We start from the raw sequence: 22,161 nt of genomic DNA on the forward strand, positions 1-22,161 counted from the left end.
GCCGAGGAGGAGGAGGAGGTCCGCGAGGCGGCCGCCGAGAGGCAGGAGGCAGGAGGCGGGAGGCCGGGGCGCCGGGCCCAGTGCGCCGGTAAGAGGGGACGGCCGGTGGGGTTCTGGCCGGGGTCGGGGTCGCGGCTTCGTGGGACCGGGGCTGGTGGGGGGTCCGGGCCCCGAGTCAGAAGCCGCGAGCGCCGTGCAGGGCACGGGCGAGCCGGAGGGCGGCAGCGCCTGTGCAGGACGGGCGGAGGGCGGTGGGGGCGTGCGCCGGGGTGTGCACGTGGCGCGGGGGGTGGGTGTGCGTCCCTTGTTCCCTGTCTGCTGGGGTGCCCTGGAGGGTCAAGGCCATGGGCTTCCCCAGCCTGCCCAAGAGGTCTTGGCCCAATTATTAAAGAACCTAGCGGCCGCGGCTCTGTGTCCGCAAGTCTAGGGGGCCGTTTGGGTGCGGGTGTCAGTGTGATTAACCCTTTTGGGGTGGGGACAACCAGGGCTTGGTCTCCCAGTGCCTAACCTCCCAGGGAGACATTCCTGTTATTAAGAAGGAAGGGATTTGGGGGTCAGCTTTGTTCACTGCCTGTGCAATGCGTGGCACACAGTAGGCACATAATAAATGTTCATGGAGTGAAAGAATGACCCCGACGAGCTGGACTGGATAGTATTTGGGGGCGGGATCAGATGCATAGTTCTCTTTTTTTTTTTTAATAGCATAGTTCTCTTTCATTGTATATGTGTAGGAATCAGGGGTCGGTGGCCTTCGTCTATTTGAATTTTCCATCTGTAAATGTTTCAGCAGTCAGGTCTCGATTGTACTAGCAATATAATCGGCCGTATCCATGCGTTCGTAATTGGAAGCGTCTTACAGCTTGGAGCAGGGAATGGTTTGGGGGCAAACTTTTACTCTACTGATACCCTAGCTACAGGAGTTAAATTACCGTCTTTATGAGCTGTTCTGTTATTTTAACATTTGTAGTACAAAACTGTATATTTTGAATTCCCATGTGCATAGATTAAAAAATTATTATAGTTTTGGGTTGAGTTAAATTTCCTATGACTGAAGTATTGACATTTGTAATATCTTAAGGGCATAGTAGGTAGGATGTCCCTAAAGATAGGAGTTGTGTACAAAAATGGAGTTGGGAAAAAATGCAAAACTTAAGTGTGCCATATTTAACCTTGTTAGGATGAAGGCAGGTAATAAGTAAAATTTGAGAGAGGTATGAAGTAATTCTTAGAGTCAGCTCACCAGGAAATGAAGGAAACTGACCAGTCTAGTGCACATTATAGATCACCTCGTGTTTTTATAACAACGGTATTTACCTATATAACTTTATTACAACTTAATTTTTTTAGCAACTTGAAAGTTGTTTAAACAACTTGATAACAGATTTGTTCTGTATATACCTGCTATGTATAAAATCTTCATTTTTATAGAGTAACTGACTTGCTTAAGCAATACTACCTTGAGATGGTGATTCTCAAACTTGGGCACGCATCACGATCACCTAATGGGTTTGTGAAACTCCTGATTGCTGGGCCTCATCCCCAGAGTTGCTGATTCTGGGGTGAGGCCTGAGAATTTGCATTTCTCATAAGTTCCCAGGTGATGCTATGCTGCTGGTCCACATTTTGAGAACTGTTACCTTAAGGAATTGGCTTCATTTAAAAAAATTAGGTCACATATAGTTTTTGCACATATAAAGTATGCAAAAAGTGCGGTTTATTTTCTTAGGAGTTACCTATGTAATTCAGGACTTTGTTTTAGATATCTCATGAATACTACCTAAGGGAGAACGGAATTTTTTATTCATGCAATGGCATGTATTTAAAATCAGGACTATCATGTCAAAGCAGTTGCAGAAAATCCTCCTTCCCTTTATTATTTATAAAACTAAAAGCTCTCTGTTGTTTTTTGGGTTTTTTTGCAATGCAGTAGGTACTTGTGTGCCATTTTCATCCTCGATGACAGACACTTTTCCCATGTGGATCAGAATCAAATGAGGAAAGCATTCTTTCTCAACATCCTGGTTAAAAGGATTTCTGTCAGTGATGTCCTCCAATTAGGAAGTGTTAGCAGGAGACCTTCAAATTCTCCATATCCTAAACACTCCTGGTTGAATTGAAAAAACCTTGAACTCATAGATGGGGAGGGCAGAGTAATGTAGTCCCTGGACTTCTGATGGCATCCGCAGCATAGACATAAGGGCACAGATTGTGAAACCAGACTGACCGGGTATGCATCTCAGTTTTGTCACTCATTAGCTTGAGCAAATGATTGAACTCCTTTGTGACTCAGTTTTCTTATCTGTAAAATAGGAATAATAGTATTTACTTCCTAGAAATAGTAATGAAGGTTAAATGAGTTAGTGTGTGTAACGTGCTTGGAATTGTGCCAGGCACAAAGTAAATGTTAAATAAATGTTACCTTTTACTATCCACAAACAAGTCTCTCTGTGCTCTAACGAAGTTGCCTTAATCTGAAACCCACTGATCTTATTTCCCCGACCAGGGATTGAACCCATACCCTTGGCAGTGAAAGTGTGGACCCCTATTCACTGGACTGCCAGGGAATTCCTGCTCCCGCCCCCCCCCGCCCCCCCTCCCACTGATCTTTTCAATGTCGTAATTTTGGAGGCTTCTTGAGGGATAGTTATACAGTTAAATCCATTTTTGCTAGTGGTTCTCAGGCAGGGTGATTTTGCCCCTTGGGATAAATGTCTGGAGACATCTTTGGTTGTCATAACTGGGGGGAGGGAGGGTCGTCAGTGGGTAGCACCTAGTGGCTGGAGGCTGGGGATGCTGTTAAATTCTACAATGCTCAGGACAAGCCACCGCCACCACAAAAAATTACCAAGTCCTAAATGTGCCGGAGTTGAGAAGCCCTGATTTGTGTGCTGTCTGGCTTGAGATTAATACGTGGATCTTCATCTTGGTGACAGCCTGAATCTGTGGTGTGTTGATAAATATTTAACAGCCTGTTTCCAGCCCCACTGATGGGGGTGGAAACAAAGTCCTGATCTGCAGAATTTTGCCAAGTTCCGTGGTGTAAAAGTTCCCACTGTAACCCGTTTCAAGCAACCAACTTTATGTCACTGCACGTAGAATTAGGAAGAGAGAATGTACCAAACCGTGACAGTTCCTGGTCACATAGGGGATGGGGGCTCAGGTTGTCCAAGGGGTTCTCCTGTTGGTTCCTTTATGGGGTGCAGAGAAAAGGATAAAATTCTTGTTATTACTCCCATCTGCTTGTTTAGTGTTTCTCTAGGGGTGGGATTATGAATTTGAGCATGAGGATGAATAACTTAATTCTGAGTGCCATTGACAGTGTTAATTTCACACAAAAAAGATAAGGTTAAAAAAAAAGAGAGAAAAATAGGATGTGGAGGAATGAAAAATGGGAAAGGCTGGGGAAGAGTAGAGAGGGAAGAATTGATGTACTGTGTGAGAAGTGACAGTGTCTATTGACAAAAATGTTAACTATTAAGACAATGAATAGAGAAAAATATACAATAGAATACAGTGTTAAAAAAAAATACTATTATCCTGACGCATCTCCTCTCCCAACCCTGTATTTCCCCTCTTGACTAATAGCATCATTAGCTACCTGGTCACTCCAGCAAGAAACCTGGGCATCACCCCTAACTTCTCACTCTGACCTCCCCACTTAGAATTGGACACGGAGTCCTGTCAGTTCTCCCATCTCCTATCTGTCCCATTATCTTCCTTCTTAGCTCTCAATTTAGGCCCTAATTACTTGTGGCTTGGACTCTTCCAGTAGTTTCCTGATGGCTGCCTGGAATTCTGATTCTCCTCTACAGAATGGTTTTCTGAGTACAGTGGTTAACAGCATAGAACCTGAAGCCAGACTGCCCTGGGATCCAATCATTCCATTACTCACTAGCTGTGTGATTTGGAAGTTACTTTACGGCTCCGTCTTAGATCCCTCACCTGTGAAACAGGGATGACACGAGTCGTACCTCATAAGGCTGCTGTGAGGTCTAAAGGAAGTGCCGTATGGGAAGTACTTGGAACTGTGCTCTGCGTTACTTTGTTCAAGATTGCAGTTTACAACCCTTCAGCAGTTCTCTAGTCCCACTTACCAGGCAAAGTCCTGCTCAACCATCAGGACTTGGCTCCTGGGTCTATTTCTCATGAAGCCCTGGGTGACTCATTTAGGCAGTTCAACTTTTCTTCCTTCCAGACGTCACCTTGAATCTCTCACTGCACTCAGCACAATAGTGCAATCTCCTGCTTACAGAGTTATAATCGTCCTTCTGGGAAGTGAGCTATTGGTACTTGAGAGCAAGGACTGTGGCTTTTTTCTTTTTCTTTTCTTTTTTTCTCAATCTTCAAGACCAAGCACTGTACCTAACCACAGAGTAGATAATTAGAAGCAGTGAACAGTGTTAACTATGTATGAATGTAAGAAAGGGACAGAAAGGATTCGGAAAAAAAACACCTGTTTCGCCACACTGATTGGATGATGGATGTTTGAACCCTTCTCTGTATTATTTTCATGTGGTTTCTATAATACAGAGTTTTTTTCAAAAAGAATAATTTTATGTATTATTTTTCGCTGCACTGGGTCTTTGTTGCTGCGTGTGGGCTTTCTCTAGTTGTGGCGAGTGGGGGCTGCTGTTCGTTGCGACGTGCGGGCTTCTCATTGCAGTGGCTTCTCTTGTTGAGGAGCACGGGCTCTCGGCTCGCGGCTCGTGGGCGCAGTATTTGTTAGGGGTGGAGGAGTCAAGGCATCTGGGGCAGCAGCGGGTGCCCACACACAAGAGAGATGAAGCTAGAAAAGTTGGCTGGCGCCTCACCCTAGAGGTCACCCTTGCAAATATTTGTACCTACACTTTCAGAAGTGCAGAACTCTCATGAGTTAAATTTTCAGTCTTGATAAGTTATTTCTAATTTTGGTTAGGAAAGAAATTATACACTAAAAGAAAAGTAGAAGAGAGAATCAAAAGTTATATACTCTTTAGAAGACTGAAATGGAAGCTGGAGTAACTATGCCACCTCATTCCACTAATCTAAAAATGGTCGTAAAAGTTTCAGTTATATAAGATAGGTAAGCAGTAGAGATCTACTACACAGCAGAGTACCTGTAGCTAACAAGACTGTATTGTATACCTAAAATTTGCTAAGAGGGTAGATCTTACGTGTTCTTGCCACCAAAATTAATAATAAGATAAAGCAGATGGGAGGAAATTTGGGGGGCTGATGGACATTCTATGGCCGCAACTATTTCACAGGTACAAACTTAATCCCCAAACTCATCAAGTTGTATATGTTAAATATGAACAGCTTTGTATATTTCAATAATACCTCAATAACGTTTTTTTTTTAAGTTTGTGAAAGAATGTAGCAACTGATAAAATTTAACACGCTTCAGAAAACAAAGCAAAATTTGAATTTTTAAGAGAAAATACAAGAGAACATATCTTTGTGATCTTGAGGGAAAGATGGACTTCCCAAACAAGGCACAAAACAACACATACTGTAAGACAGAAAGTTGATAAATTCAATTACATTAAAACATAAAACCATGCACTAAAAGATACCATTACAAAAGTAAGAGAAAATCCCATAATAGAAGATATCTGTAAAAATAAACATCAAAAGATAAGTATCAAGAATATATTAAAAATGTATGTCAAGAATATATTAAAAATATATGTCAATAAGAAACAAACAAGCCAAATGGTCAAAGAATGTGTGCAGGCAGTTCATAGAAGCAAGCTAGCACAGCAAAAAAAGATGCTCAGCCTCAACAGTTAGCCAAGGAAATGCAGCAACCCAGCCCTCCACGCTAGCTCAGAGCCACTCACTCACGCTTTTATACTAGAGTATATCATTATCATCATTTACAACCTCTGCCCCACTAAACCCAAACTTGAAATGCTCCACTCTGTGGCCACCACTTCCCCCCTTTCCGACTCATACCCCTTTCAAGGAGGTCAACAATCCTTCTGCACAGAGAAATCTACAGTCCACTGATCCCACTATCTTTCCTCTGCCCCTCACCTCTCTCATGCCTGCACGTCTCTCTTTACCCAGCCTGAATGCAATGGCAATCATTCTAATCACCCCTTTTCTGTTTCTCACTTCATTGCATTTGCTTGGCTGAACAACAATATAATCATGATTAAATCCTACTCTCCATCCCTCCATACCTGCACCCATACAGCAGAATGTGAATGGGGGAAAAACACGCCTTTTCTCACCTTAAATTCATGACCATCAACCTCCTGTGGGCGTCCATTAGCACCCAGCAACCAAACCACATTTTCCTATTTCAGTCAATTTCCCACCGTCTAGACAGCTGTTTCTTTTTTTTTTTTAGTGTTTTTTTCTTATTGAAATGTAGTTGACTTACAATATTATGTTAGTTTCAGGTATGCAGCAAAGTGATTCAGTTATGTATTTTTTCAGACTATTTTTCATTATAGGTTATTATAAGATACTGAATCTAGTTCCCTGTGCTATACAGTAAATCCTTGTTGCTTATCTATCTTATGTATAGTAGTTTGTACTTGTTAATCCCATACTCCTAATTTATCCCCCTCCCTTCCCCTTTGGCAACCATGAGTTTGTTTTCTATAGATAACTATTTCTTAACTTCTACTCTCTCCTCACATTTCCAACACCTCCTCCCTGACTCTCACTGACAGCCTTCTCATTTCACTAAGAAAACAGAAGCAACCAGAAGAGAACTTCCTCAAGCCCCCATCACATCTACCCACCTACCTATACCTATGCCCAAATATTCTGGGTTTCCTCCAATTACAGTTGAAAAACTGCCCCAGCCCCTGGCAGTGGGCAATTGCTCCATCTGTACAAACGATTCCATCACCTCATGTGGACCAAAGAACACAGATCCAGTAATTCTCACCTCTTCTCACGTTATTTTTGACCTCTTTTCTGGATCTTTCTATCAACAAATAAACATGCAATTACTTCTCCCATGTTTAAAAAATATGTTTTGACCCACTTCCTCCACCAGCCCATTATTCTCCTTCCCTTTATAAACAAAATTCCTCAATATTAATAGTTGTTTATACTTTCTGTCTCAAATGTCTCTCCTTCCATATTCTTTTTGAATCCAAGAAAGAATTTATCCCACCACTCCAACAAAACTGCTGTCGCTAAGATCACCAGTAACCTTCTGTTGTTAAATTCAACTGTCAATTCTTGGCTCTCATCAGCTGTGTTTGACACAAATCCCTCTTTCTTCCTGGAAACACTCCTTCATTCCTTCTTCATTCTCCTTTGCTGGTTCTTTTCTCATTTCCCTAACCTCTAGACACTGTGGTACCCAGGGCTCAGTACTTTTCTAGTCAATAACTCCCTTGGTCATCTCATGCATTCTCATAACTTTAAACACCATCTGGCATCACCCAAATGTATATCTCCTGTCCAAACCCGGGTCCCGAACCCCAGATACCTTTATCCAACAACATGCTTGATATTTCCGATATTTCCAATATTTCCTGTTGGATGTTGTGCTGGGTCTCTTGCAGTTACCACTCCAGATTCACTCTCCACCCGTCCCCTCTCTGTTCTGCCCTAGGAGGTTGATCTACATGGATCACAGCTTCAGGCTTCCCTTGCCTTCTGACTTCCAGTAGGTTAGGCTTATGGGGAGCCTTGGCAGGAGAATGGAGGAAAAAAGGAGTCTAAGACCAGAGCACTTATTCCCCTGTCCCTCTCCCTGGAGAGTCACCTTTGCTGGCTACATCTTTAGACCAAAGGCGATTCATCCTCTCAAGGCAAACTTCTCACATGAAGCTCTCCTTCAGAGTTCTAGTAACAGGGGTGGTAACATCTCTGCCTTTACCTGCCCTCCCAATGCTGTACTATCTTTGTGCTTTCCCTACATGCTACCTGTAACTTTGTAAATGATTCCTTCCTTAAAACTTCTTTATAATTATACTGAGTGTACCGTCTATTTCCTACAGGATTTTGACTAACACAGATGTCTAACTGGCATCTCAATTTTAACACGTGCAAACTGAGCACCTCCTATAGTTTTATCCATCTCATTTAATGTCAACCCCCTTCTTCTAGCTCTGCAGGCCGCAATCTTGGCGTCATCCTTGTGCATCTTTTAATCTCATACACTACATTTGCAAGTCCGATCTTATACCCTACATTTGCAGTTCTTCCAAAATAGATCCGAAACTCAACCATGTTTCACCACCTCCACCGCTACCACCCCTAGCCCCAGCCACCATCAGTGCTTGTCTGCGTTGCAGTCGGCCCTTCATATCTGCAGGTTCCACATCCGCGGATTCAACCACAGATAGAAATCTGCAGATCCAGAACCCACGGAAACAGAGGACTAACTGTACTACACCATTTTACGTAAGGGACTTAAGCATCCACAGATGTTGTTATCCACTGGGGGTCCTGGAACCAAACCCCCATGAATACCGAGGAACAACTGAATTTCAATAGCCTCACTGGTCTACCTGCTCCCTCCCTCACCAGTCTTCAGGTTATTCCAACTCAGCAGCCAGAGTGATCCCGTTAAAACAAGAGTTAGCTATATCACTCTTCTCTTCAAAACCCTCCAGTGGCTGCACATTTCACTCTGAGTAAAAGCCAACATCTTTATAATGGTCTACAAGCCTCCAGGTGATCTGGCCACGTGACGCATCTCTGACCTCACCGCCTACCTGCTCACTTTGCTCCAGCCAGGCTGGCCTCTCTGCTGTTTCCTTTACTCCTATCACAAAGCCTTTGAACTTGCTCCTGCCTCTGCCCGGAACACTCTTCCCACAGATATCCTCAATGCCTGCTCCCTCACCTTCCTCAGGTCTTTTATTCAACTGTCATCTTATCGGTAAGACTTTCTCTGGCCACCTTTCTAAAATTGTGACGGCCCCTCCTCACTTCATTTCTACCCTAAGCAATTATATCCATTTGACATCTTATATAGTTTCCTTTCCTTTATTCTGTGTCTCCACCCTCTAGAATGTCAACTCCACGAGGCAGGGGTTTGTGTCTGCTCTGTTTCACTTCTGTATGCTCAGCCTCTGAAACGGTACCTGGAAATGGTGGGTGCTCCAATAATTGCAGGAACCTCAACTAGATACCACTCAATCAATTGGCCACAATAAAAATTTTTTTTAAAAGTCTAACAGTGCTACGTATGGGCAAAGACGGCGGACACTAGGAAGCTCAGCTCATCTCCTCTTTGGAGAGCATTTTGGCAATATCTAGGGAAGTTTACGATGTGCACGTCTAGGATGTTTTTTCTGGGTTGTATATTTATTTATACAAACAAGGATAGTATACTAAAAAATCAGAATCATTCCAAGGAGTATGGTCAGTGATATTTCCTCTGGGTTGTATATTTATTTATACAAATAAGGACAGTATACTAAAAATCACAATCATTCCAAGGAATATGGTCAGCCTATCTAGAGGACATTCTTAATATTTTATGATCACAGAATGAACGCCACTTCTCAAAAGTAATCCAATATAGCCTACCCCACCATAGAGGAAGAAAGCAAGGCAGCTCTTCTCAGGCTTATGCTATAGTGAAAAGAAAATGATAGATCAGCAGCAGAGTGGGAAAGAAATGTAAGCACATATCAAGATGTGACAGTTGTCATCTCCCAAGAAACTAATCACCGATAAACAAACCGCTTAAGAAATCAGTAAGCAAAGACAGACTACAAGAAAAATATACATATAAGACCCAAACCATGCCAGGCTTTAAGTTATAAATAAAACGCTACAATAAATAACCAAAATCATAAGCCAATGTGCATAACTGTTGGATTAGACTAGCATTCTGAATTGCTTTCAAACATTTATGCAGTCTCTTTTATTGCCAGATACCGTCCTAGTAACTTGACTACACAGTTGATTCAGTTAAATCCACTGGTAGGTAGTCCACATGTTAATTTTATGCACTACTTCAATTTGCCCCCTAAATATTTTAGTGGAACAGCTGATAAAGATTGAAACTGACCAGCCCACATTTTATCCTTCTCCTATCTTGAATAAAAGTGCTTATCAATCCATAACTGGCCAAAATGCAGGTAATAAGAGGGAAACATTCATCTGAGTGGCAAAAAGATGAGCTACCAGTCCCTGAACAACGAGTTGGATGCCATCATCCACACACGGGGGTTACGCTACGTGGCATAAACATAATGACCCCAGGCTGAATCTGCTCTCCTACCCAAATCTAATACTGTCTCCACTTACCTCTTCGTTTCCTACTCGAAGGGTTTATTCTAGTAACTTGGAAGACAATTCATCACTTTATGATACTTCGTTTGGTGCAGGCATTCAAAAATACAGGCAGATGAGAAAAGAGATAGGTACAACTCAACAGCAACATATAATTCGGGGAGAAGAAGAAATTCAAAACCAACTACCTGAAAATATTATTTTCACTTTATTTCTCTGTTTCTCATAGCTTCATCCTTTAAATTTTTTTTAACCTGGCAACTTTTTTGAGGTAATTGTAAATTCAGATAGTCATCAGAAATAATACAGCAAGATCTCCTACACGGTTGGCCCCGATGATAACATTTTGCACAACTATAGTATAATATCCCAACCAGGAATTGACATTTGACATAGATAGACTCCACCAATCTTCTTTAGATTTCCCGTTTTATTTGCACTCACTTTTATGTGTGTGTATATAGGAGTTTGTGTGTCCACCACCACAATCAAGATACTGATCGGTACCTGCACCGCAAGGATCCTTCGTGTTGCCCTTTTATAAGCACATCCACCTCCCACCCACTCCCCATCCGTAACTCCTGAAAACCAAAAGTCTATCCACCATTTATCCTTTGAATTCTTATGCCACACGCTGGTAGGGAATAGCCTTCTATACAACCAGCTCTGGTCCATTTCCTGTTACTACTCTCAGGCCTCACACTGCTGTGCGTTGCTCAACAGAGTCAAATCTTAAACAGCTAGTCAAAGAAGGCATGAGTTTCTCACCTTGCTGACAGAGAAGACTGTCCAAAACCAACAAAGAAAAGTATCGGTGTTCAGACACATATGGCTCCAATATGTGCCTACCCACTAATATGTAAAAGGAAAAAAGAACGTATATGCTAGAAACTTTGTAAAGCTTTGTATAAACTTCAGTACTAATTCCTCTGAAATCAAAGAAAACACTTCTGTTTCTCAGCCTACCCAATTCAGAGGGGCATAGTTTAGCATTTTTCATTCCTATAAAGCCTTTTATCCATTTCAACCAGAACTTAAGTCTTTCTACATCAGTACATGGAAACCCAGATTTCCATTGAAAGAAATATCACTTTTTCCTTGCCAACCATTAGATACACTGTCCTTTACCTGGATTTAAAATCCAAAGAACAAACAACGAATTTCTAGTTATTAAAATGCTATTTAAAAAGGAACACAGATGCCTATGCAACTTTCAGAGCACTAAGCAGTACGCGTGCAACTGGAATTCATACCTGCAGAGCTGAGGAGAACACTGAAATCTGTCCCCCTCTGTGATTCTCCACTTTCATTATCGACCTCTTTTTCAGTATCTTGATATAGATCCCAGTTAGAAACTATCTTCCTTTTAGAATAGTTTCCCTGTTCTTCATTCTCTTCTCCATAGGTCTCTGCATCACTGTCATCTTCGACCTGCAATCACGAGAGACAAATCGATAAGCAAGCAGTGGAAATCTTAACCTTAGTAACCTTAGCAGTAAAAATTTTTAAAAACAAATCAAAACAAAAAGTACATAGGTATCACGATAAAGAGCACATCTTATAAACCAAGCTCTATGCAAGTATTAAATAATATTTCAAGAGAACCCCATTATATCAGAATGTACTTTCAGCGTAAACTCTTCATTTAGCTGTGAAAACGAAATCTGATGAGATCCTACCTAAAATCGGTGTAACTGAATCACTAAAGTCTACCCCCAATGTAATCCTATTTCAAGAGTGGTTTCTTCTTACTGAAATAATCAAGGCTATAAGAGTCTTAAATTCAAAAGACTTTAGGATGGAAATTAGTTCTTCCAACTTACAGATTTTACAAACACATTCCATAAGTATATTTTATAAGCTTTAAATGGGAACCTACTCAGATGCATTCTAGAGAACAGTTTCCAGACTTGGGCATTAAAATGTTAAGAGGGCATGCAGAAAAATGCAGAATGTGAGAAATTACAAAAGATAAAGGGTCTAGTTTCTTCAACAAATAAATTGCAAGGGAAAATAAATGATGGGGGAGGAGGGAGAAACCTATAGATTAAAAGAGCTTAATAAGAAACTAACACACCATTGTAAAGCAATTATACTCCAATTAAGATGTTAAAAAAAAAAAAAAAGCTTAATGGACACGTAACCATTGTAATGTTGGGAAGTTATTTGTACTCTGATTCAAACACTATAACTAGACAAAATCACTTCTAAGACTATTGAAGAAATGTGAACAAGATATTTTCTTATATTAAGGAAATACTGTTATTTTATTTACTTATTGTTTGGTGTGATACCATTTTTTTTAATGTTTTTATCTTTTAGAAATAAATATTGAACTATCTATGGTTGCAAAGATATGACATGTGGGTTTGCTTCCAAATAATAGGTGGAGAGGAATGGTGGGTAGAGATGAAATAAACTGGGCATAATTGATCATTTCTGAAGCTGGATGATGAGTACATGGAAATTCATTATATTATTCTATCTATTTTAATATGTGTTTGAAATTTTCCATAATAAAAGATTAAATTTTAAAAAAGATATATATGGAATCTAAAGATACAATTCAAAGGAGTATCCCAAAGATTATAAAATCCTTACCAAGAAAAGAATTTGTGAAATATATTAAAATAATCCATCCGTATAGGATGAGTTAGACTTTTTAAAAGTAAGTTTTTATTAACACAGAAACAGGTTGTACATTGCAGAAAATTAGGAGGGAAAGACAAGTAAAAATATTAAAACCCCACATTCCCATCACCTGGGAGTACCACTACTAACACCTTAGTGTATATACTTCCAGATCTTTTACTATGTAAATATTTATATATACTTTTTTTTTTTTTTGGTAACCAGAGTTTTTCATCAATATTCTCCACTTCTGCATTTCAGTAAATTTCATTTCATATAACATCCAGACTATTTCCAAATTTCCCTAACAGACAAAAAAATTTCCTTTACAGTTGGTTTGTCTAAGCCAGTATCCAATTCAAGATCATGCGTTGTATCTCAGTGCCTGTCCCTTAAGTCTCTTTGAATCTAGTACAGCCTCTATTTTTATGACATTGATTTACTGAAGAGACCAGTACAGGTAGAATGCAAAAGGACCCATCGTCTGTCTGGCTGCTTCCTTGTGGTGTTAGTATATCAGTTTACAGGAAAGAGTGGATAAAAAAATTTTTTTAATCTAAACACCCAACAGAGTCAGGTAGTTTTTGGCTAAAATACATCACAGATGGTGCTCTGAACCTTATGTTACATCACATCAAATGACAGACGATAAATGGCTAAGCCAACATAAGTAAAGCTAAGATTAACCAATGACTTTGGATGATGAAGCCTGATCCACCCATTGTATGGATATGTTTTCCCTGTTACATCTAGGAAATTGTCTGTGTAGTGTTATTTTGGTCCACTACAAATTTCTAGTTCCCCGTCAACCATTCACCTAACAAATTTAACAGTAGTCAACAGTCCTCACCTGAATCGAATTTTTATAAGTTTTCATGAAACAATGGAGTAACTGACCTTTCAAGATCACTTTCAGCACTCAAATATCATAAACCTCCTTGACAGCACCCAAAAAATGGCAATCCACATTATATTCTAGAAATTGCAGAGACTGCCTGAAACCTAGAGGTTTCCTACCATTCCTGCAAGTTTCTCAGAACCATAAGATCCTGGCAGATTAAAGGTATGTGACTGAATGAGATCTGCTATATAAATAACAAATACCAGGAACACCCTAAAGAAAATAGCTTTGCAACTGATGAGAATTTGGGGAATAGAACTACAGCTGAAAAATACTTGCAGGGTTTAATTGGAGAAAATCCCATACTCTTTTGCTGACCCACTGGGTAAACAGAGTTCAGAGAGTCTTCTCCAGTTAGTAAAAAACTTTGAACACAGATATAGCCATGGCAAAAATGTAACCCTGAGCAAAATAATTAGCTCGATGTGAAAGGATTATCATCTGAAACACCCGAGGAAGTATTAACACAGAAATAACCACTGAAATGGAAGACTGGAGACCTAGATAGAATTAATGACCCTGCCATCACCTCATTTAATATTTACAGACTGTTTATAATAGGCTGGGCCTCACACAGCTGAATGACTCACTAATCCCCAACTTAGAAGAATCACTGAACAAGAATCTCATTACCTCCACCCAACAGTGGAGACAAGAAAAGTCGTCATTAGCCTCCATCACAAGAGGGTAGTAGAAGTAATAAAGTTGAGAATACATCTGATGTAACTTAGAGAAAGGTGTATCTTAAAAACTCCTAGAGATTTTATGTTTGGTTCATCTTGCAAAAATCTGGGACAAAAAATAAAATATGCATAGTCCCATGATGGAGAGAAAGAACAGAACAAATAAGAAAATACTGATGAAAGCAATGTGAAAACTAAATAGGAAGGCATCATTATTATGTTAACATCATCATTATGAAAGTAGTCTGGTGTATACTGTGAACTATAAGACACTGATGAAAGAAATCGACATTACAAATAAATGGAAAGCTAGTTCATGTTAACAGATTAGAAGAATTAATAGTTAAAATGTCCATACTACCCAAAGCAATCTACAGATTCAGTGCAATCCCTATCAAAATTCCAATGGCATTTTTCACAGAAATAGGAAAAACAATCCTAAAATTCGTAAGGGAACACAAAAGACCCCAAATAGCCAAAGCAATCTTGAAAAAGAAGAACAAAGCTAGAGGCATAACACTTCCTGATTTCAAACTATATTACAAAGCTATACCAATTAAAACAGTATGGTGTTGGCATAAAAACAGACACATAGCTCAATGGAACAGAATAGAGAGCCCAGAAATAATCCCATGCATATATGGTCAATTAATTTATGACAAAGGAGCTAAGAATATGCAATGGGGGAAAAAACAATCTCTTCTTTAAATGGTGATGGGAAAACTGGAGAGCCGCATTCAAAACAATGAAACTGGGCCCCTGTCTTACCCCATACACAAAAATTAACTCAAAATGGATTAAAGACTTGAATGTAAGATCTGAAACCATAAAACTCCTGGAAGAAACATAGGTGGTAAATTCCTTGACATAGGTCTTGGGAATGAGGCTTTGGATTCGACAACAAAAGCAAAAATAAACAAGTGGGACTACATCAAACTAAAAAGTTTCTGCACAGCAAGGGAAACTACCAACAAAATGAAAAGGCGACCTACAGAATGGGAGAAATATTTGCCAATCATATCTGATACAGCCTCTCTTCCAGTAACTGATTTTAAAAGCAACTGTACAAAACAATATGTGCATAATTATATTTCTATACGTTATAGACCCAATAATACATTTGCCAATAACAGCAAAAAGGAGGTGAGTGGGAGCAAAACTGTATTAGTCTAAGGAAATAACTCTATATGGGGAATACCCAAAAACAAATGAAAAAAACTAGAAATAGGAATAAGAAGGCTCTTGTAACAAAAGCCACAAACATATGCTTACTCTTCTTTCTTCTCTCATCTTCTTTAAAGGATATAAAATTATATAAGGTAATAATTATAACAATGTGTTACTGGTTTTGTAACATATGGATGTAGTATGTATAACAACAATGCCGCAAGAAGGGGAAATGGGGACTAGAGCGTACTGGAGTAATGTTTCTATATCTCATTGGAATTAACTTATCTGATGCAGATTCCAATAAATTAAAAGGTATATGGTAAGCCCTAGAGCAGCCATTAAGGACATAACTACAAAAAAGTGAAAAAAATCATTAAAGGAATTAAAATGTTATATTAGAAGTATTCACTTGGTGCAAAAGAAAGCAGTAAACGAGGAATAGAGGAATGATATACATGAGACATGTGGAAAACAGAAAGTAAAATGCAGATACAAATATCCAACTGTATCAATAATAACATTAAATATGAATAGATTAAACAAAACAATTCAATCAAAAAGTCAGAGACTAGCAGAATAGATTTTTAAAAATCCAACTACATGCTGTCTACACTAGACATGTTAGATTCAAAGATAAAAATATCATTAAAATGAAGTAAGAGGATGGAAAAAGATATTCTATGCAAAACAGTTCGCCAAAGAGAGCTAGAGTGGCTATACAAATATCAGACAAAATAGACTTCAAGGCAAAACTGTCATAAGAGACAAAAACGGACATTATACAAGGATAAAAGGGTCAATCTATCAGAAAGATAACAACTGTAAACATTTAAACATATGCTCCTAAAGATAGAACCCCGTAATATATGAAGCAAAAACAGACAGAATTGAAGGGAAAAATAGTTCAACAATATTTGGAAACTTCAACACCTCATTTTCAATAATGGCTAGAACAACTAGACAAAAGGTACCAATACACACAGCAGAACAAATAAAATTATTTACTCACTGAAGCTGTAGTCCTATTTAACTTACAACAATAATTTAACTTGCAATCAGCTTAATTTAACTGGCCAGCCTATGAACATTATGTTTAGGGAACATTATTTTTTAAATATCCTCTTACCTTTTCTTTCAAAAAAGCAACAGTCTTTAAAGATTATCTTTATCATTGAGAGCTTGCAGATAAACCAGTAAAATCTTGGAAGTTACTAATACATAACAGTTAGACAACACATCCTATTTAAAGAGAGGGAGCAAGGGACACACACCCACCCCCCGCACCACGTGCACACCCAGGCGCACGCCCCCGCCTCCCTTCTCCGGTCCTAAGCAGGCGCTGCTGCTGCACAGAGCTCGCGGCTTCTGACTCGGGGCCCGGACCCCCCACCAGCCCCGGTCCCACGAAGACGCGACCTCGACCCCGGCCAGAACCCCACCGGCCGTCCCCTCTTACCGGTGCACTGGGCCCGGCGCCCCGGCCTCCTGCCTCCTGCCTCCTGCCTCCTGCCTCTTGGCGGCCGCCTCGCGGACCTCCTCCTCCTCCTCGGCCTCCGCGGCTGCCCCAGGAGCCCCTGCCGAGGCCCCGGTGGCCGCCTCTCTCCCCTATATTCCTCCTCAGAATGCTGCCACCACCCCATACTGGCCTTTGGGAATGTTAGCTGGCTGTTCCCCACAGCATCCTGTCACCCTGGTCCACTCTTTCTAACCTCTGTATGCCCTTCTAGGAAACCTTGTCAGGTCCATCTGGAGGAAGACCACCTATAGGAGGTCAGTTAGCTTGGGAAGGAACCCAACTGTGTGACCTGCTTCCCCTTTCCCAGTGTCTTTAAAATAACGTTTAAAAAAAAAAGAAAGAAAGAATGTTGTTCTAGAGCTCCTATATCATCTCTTACCACCATCAGAAAACCACCCCCCAAAAGGGGGACCTCATTCATATTGAAAATAACTTCTTAACGTGCAGGCATTACAGTAGGGCATTCTAGACACTGGGGGAGGGAAAAACCATTGTATTTTTTTCTAACATTCATGTTCAACTTATTTCCAAAGTTCTTTAAAGTGTGGCATTCTTACAGGTAGACAATGTTGCTGAACAAGCGTCTGTTTCTTCCCTTTTCTTCCCCCAGGCTCAAAGATTTGGAAAGAGATAGTTAACAGAAAAGGTAAGGTAATCTCCACCTTAACAAAATATATGATCAAATGTGACCATTTGACAGATACTATGTAGTTCATAAAAACAAAATTAAGTGGAATTGGCTCTCTTTTCCCTAAAGTTGAGGATAACGTGGATGTTTCTGTCTAATGTGCTGTACTAATAGGCTATTATGGGTTAGCTTTTGGTAACTCATCGAGTTTCCCAGTCTGGGTTCCATACCATCAAGTCTGGATTATAACTTGTCCTGGTCACACTGTTTTTCCAAATCAGTTTTGTTCTAGTACTCTATCATGTGTCTGCTTCACCTCTCATCTTTCCATTTGTCACCACTCTGGAGATGGTGTGATACGATCTTAACGGAAACATCAGGAACATGTCTTGTGAATATTTAGTTTTCTTTTTGGCCGACTCAGCATTGCCTGCCATTCAGTCATTGTTATGTGACCAGGCAGTGTAACTATTTGTGTATTAGTCCATTGGTTCCTACCTTGGGAATGTGGAGACTTGTAAACCTCTGTCCTTCCCTTAGGAATGCATGAAGGAGAAATGGAATCTCTTGCATGAATTTCTGCAGACAGAAATAAAGAATCAGTTATGTGACTTGAAAAGCAAACTACATAGAGAAGAATTATCAGAGGTAAGTCGTCAGCATCCCGGCGGCTAGAAAACGTTTCCTCCCATGTAACTTGTCTGTGACCAGGGAGGCAGAATAATCCCACCTCTCCCTGTTCCCTGATAGTTATGAAGGAAGCGCATGTGTTTCCTTATTCTCTCATGGCCCCTTGTTTACATTCACTGCTACTTAAATTATCCTTTCCTGCTGTAGGAGGGCTACCTGGCTCAAGTCAGATCCCTTTTAAATAAAGATTTGTCCTTGGAGAACAGAGCTCATGCTTTCAGTTGGGAAGTGAACGGCTGTCTAGAAAACGGGAGCCAGACAAGTGGTGAGGAGCGCAGAGTGGAAATAGCAGAGAAAAACAAGTCCCCCAAACCTGTTTCCAAACTTTGCATGCCCAGGAGAAGCAAGTCCGATGGAGAAACAAACTGTAAGAGCGCTTGACTCGTTTGACCTCGTTGGAATCTGGTACCACCTAAGGGGAGGACAGACTTGGCGCCATAGGGTCTGTCTGCTCCCCCCACACACAACCCCTCCACCGGCAGTACTTGTTTTCTGTGTATCCTTTTTTTTGGTGGGGGGGATGGCTGTGTTGCTCGGCTTGTACGATCTTAGTTCTCCAGCCAGGGATCGAACCCCGGCCCTTGGCAGTGAGAGTGCCGAGTCTTAACCACTGGACCGCCGTGGAATTCCCTCTTGTGTATACGTCTAACTAGCTTAGATATATACTTTAAATTTTTGTCTTCAACCAAGTTACAGAGCATTAGATCCCCAAATGCGGTTGAATTTATGAGGTATAAGATAACAGGAGCTGCTGATATCTATGACTTGTAAGTTACATGCCTGTTTAAGCTAAACATTTATTCTTAGACTCCTTCCCCACTTGTAGTCAGAGTAACTCTTCTGGAATTTTTAAAAAAAGAGCATGGGACTTGAGCTCAGGTCAGGTGCTTGGCCACTTCATCTTTTGACGAAATAAACGGAGGCTCTGTTTCCTTGTGCGTCTCAGGGTTGGGCCCCTCATACAAGAGCTTGTGTTAAAATGGCCCAGCAGACTGGCAGGTGCTAATTTGGTGAGTTTATCAAGATGGTGGTTGCTTAGAATAAGAAGAGAAGGTTACTTAATCCTCAGAACCTGGTCTCTGCACCAGCTTGGTAATGCTGAAGAACTGTACCTTGGCTGTGAACTCTTTATTCATAGTGGCTTTTTTGTTTCTTTTTCTTTAAGCGGCTGAAGTGTCATCTAGCCCCAGGATTAGAAGGCAAACTACCAGGCAGACCACCATCACATCTCATTTCACAAGGAGGTCAGTATATAATGAATGGACAGCCCCCATTTTAGGGGCCAACGGTTTTTGGTAAAACACATATAAATTAGTAGGATGTAACTTAGTAATTCTGACTTCCACATTGCTTCGGTTTTCCTTTTGATATTCTGTTATTAGACATTCGTGAACAGCATTTCTGAAGATCTCATCCGTTTTTACTCTTCACATAGGAAACTTCAAATGTACATACACAGAATTACCAAGGAGAGTAAAATGAACCCCTGTGTACCTATCACCCAGTGTCAACAGTTAACATCTCCTGGCTGTTGTTTCACCTATACCCCCATATGCTCCAAGTGAAAATTATTCCAAATGGATTACAGCTCCATACACACCCATCTCCTCCCAGTTGGATTACTTTGAAACAAATCGGACATGTCATCTTATCCACACATACTATATTTCTAGATGACAAGGTCTCTTTCTCTGACAAGTTTTTTATTCATATTTTGCCATAATTGCTAACATCTAGCAAACAGTCTTTTGAAGAAGACAAAACAGGCCTTATAAAGTGTAAGAGTTCCTTACTAACAAATATATAGCAGTGTTCATTCTTCCCCTTGTGTAACAGAGTTTGGTTGATTTGCTCCTTAAGCCTTTCGAGTGATAGATTCCTTATCTTCTTGCCATTGATTTAAAGAAAATAGGTCTTTTTTTCTAATAGCTTCTAGGTCTGGCTGACTGCATCGTTTTGGTGGTTAATGTGTTCCCTTGCCTCCAGTTTTCTGTAAACTGGTAGTTAGGTCTAGAGTCTTGATCAGATTCCAGCTTTATTTTGTGAGACTTCATTGACGGCATGGGGCTGTCCATCAGAGGCATGTGATGTCTCTTCGGTGATTCTAGCAGCCATTGATCAAAGTCTAGATCCATTATTTCTTAAGGTTTGCAAAATGGTGGTATTCTAAACCTGTCATCCAAAGAAACATTAAGCTCGAAGCTTCTTTTAATGTCCTGGCAAAAAGGGCTTCTCAGAGGGAAGAGGGGACCATGCCCTGAATCTTTGCAAAGAGAGGGTACTCTTGGTAGGGAGGAATATGAGTTGTTTCGTGCCCACTGGAGGTCTAGGGTCTGGTGAGCTAACAGTTGGCTTTACTGTGTGTGTGTGTGACAGGCCTGCCAAACGGAAACCTGAGGAAGACCCTGAGAAAGCAAAATCGGATGATTCTGTCGCTGAAGAAGAAAAAGACCAGGTAGGGCTCGCATTTAAGTTTCTTAACTCTGCCTTTTTTTGGTACACTTGCTGGTAATTGTGAATTTATACGTGGTCTGTCTGTGGACCGTAAGTGACTGAGAGGGTGTTAGAACACACCCCTGGACCCAGGGCAGTACGAAGTGTATTATGGTTAGCCCCGAGGACTCAGCAGGCCCGTAACTTTGGTCTGTTCTCTCCTGTCTACCTTCCTACGTCTCCAGCTGTCAAGATTTGACAGTCGAACCAGCAGATGTGATGTGTTCAAAGCATTTGCTTCTGATGTCAGATAAGCTCCTTTCCCACATCGAATTTCTCTATAAAAGCAGAATTGTCGTGTTATTATGTGTATTGTAATAATGCTGCTTAGACTTTTTAGGTTAGAAAACTGGTGGCTTGCCAAAGACCTCCAATATAGAAAATGTCAGTCTCTAGCACTGTCTCATGTGACTTGAGGGGCAAACCTAGGTACTACCAGATGGTCACACGCTCTCTATTTCATTCCTGCCACAGGATTAGCTGTGTAAGTCGGGAAGTCTGTAGGTTTACAGGTGGGTAGTAAATGCCCTGTTACCTGCTAAAGATGAGTATCCGTGGTTTGCTCTAAGGCAGGGTTTGTCAACCAAGGCATTGACTTTTGGGGCCAGATAAACCCTTGCTGTGGTGTGTGAGTCCTGTGCATCGTAGAGTGTTTAGCAAGGTCCCGACCTCTTACTCACTAGGTGCCCGTAACATTCCGTCTCTCTCCTCCCAGTTGTGACAGCCAAAATCACCTTCAGACTTCCCCAGATGCCCCCTGGGGGGCACAGTTGCACTCAGTGAGAAGCAATGGACTCAAGGCTACCAATATCTTTGAGGTAGACTTGACGTCCTGTTGTGAAAGACATACTCATTCTCCTGTTTTTATTTTGGAAATTAGATGCCACTGTTCATGATCGTTATTCAGATGTCTGTAATTAAGCTTCGTCAGACTACCCACTCACAGGTGGGACACTGAGACAGAGGGAAACAGCTTGTCCAAGTCACATGGCCACATCCCTTGCCTCCTAAGAAAACGTGTCACAAGTGAAAGCAAGCTGGCTCTTGTAATATTGACAAGTCTTTTTCTTTAAACAAATGTGCCAGTTTTAGAGTTGTTCTTTGCCCTCTAACCTTTTGGAGGGCTTACATAGCCTTCAAGCTTCTCAAGAAACGAACTGGGACACTCTTTCCCAAGCAGGAAGCAGTTTCACTGGCAGTGTGTGAGAGGCCTTGGGGACTTGGAGGATGAACACTTGTCGAAACA

General features: G+C 40.9%; 2 protein-coding genes and 1 long non-coding RNA gene across 3 annotated transcripts in view; 2 read left to right on the top strand and 1 right to left on the bottom strand.

The window, feature by feature from the left end:
• LOC309656204 (muscarinic acetylcholine receptor M5) overlaps positions 1 to 22,161 on the bottom strand; it is a 340,164-nt gene that overhangs the window by 207,603 nt on the left and 110,400 nt on the right. The window lies entirely within an intron of this gene.
• LOC309656240 (uncharacterized protein) overlaps positions 1 to 22,161 on the top strand; it is a 108,656-nt gene that overhangs the window by 81,642 nt on the left and 4,853 nt on the right. The window contains exons 4-6 of the mRNA XM_082452504.1: positions 17,715 to 17,750; positions 19,588 to 19,666; positions 20,799 to 20,877. Of these exons, the coding sequence (XP_082308630.1) occupies positions 17,715 to 17,750; positions 19,588 to 19,666; positions 20,799 to 20,877 (194 nt within the window). The remainder of the gene's footprint in view (positions 1 to 17,714; positions 17,751 to 19,587; positions 19,667 to 20,798; positions 20,878 to 22,161) is intronic.
• LOC309656300 lies at positions 46 to 4,551 on the top strand. The gene is made up of 2 exons (XR_014261276.1): positions 46 to 88; positions 4,196 to 4,551. It is a non-coding gene; the product is annotated as an uncharacterized lncRNA (long non-coding RNA).

Source organism: Balaenoptera physalus (assembly GCF_965194825.1).
Source record: "Balaenoptera physalus genome assembly, chromosome: 2".
In the NCBI taxonomy this organism is placed as follows: Eukaryota; Metazoa; Chordata; class Mammalia; order Artiodactyla; family Balaenopteridae; genus Balaenoptera; species Balaenoptera physalus.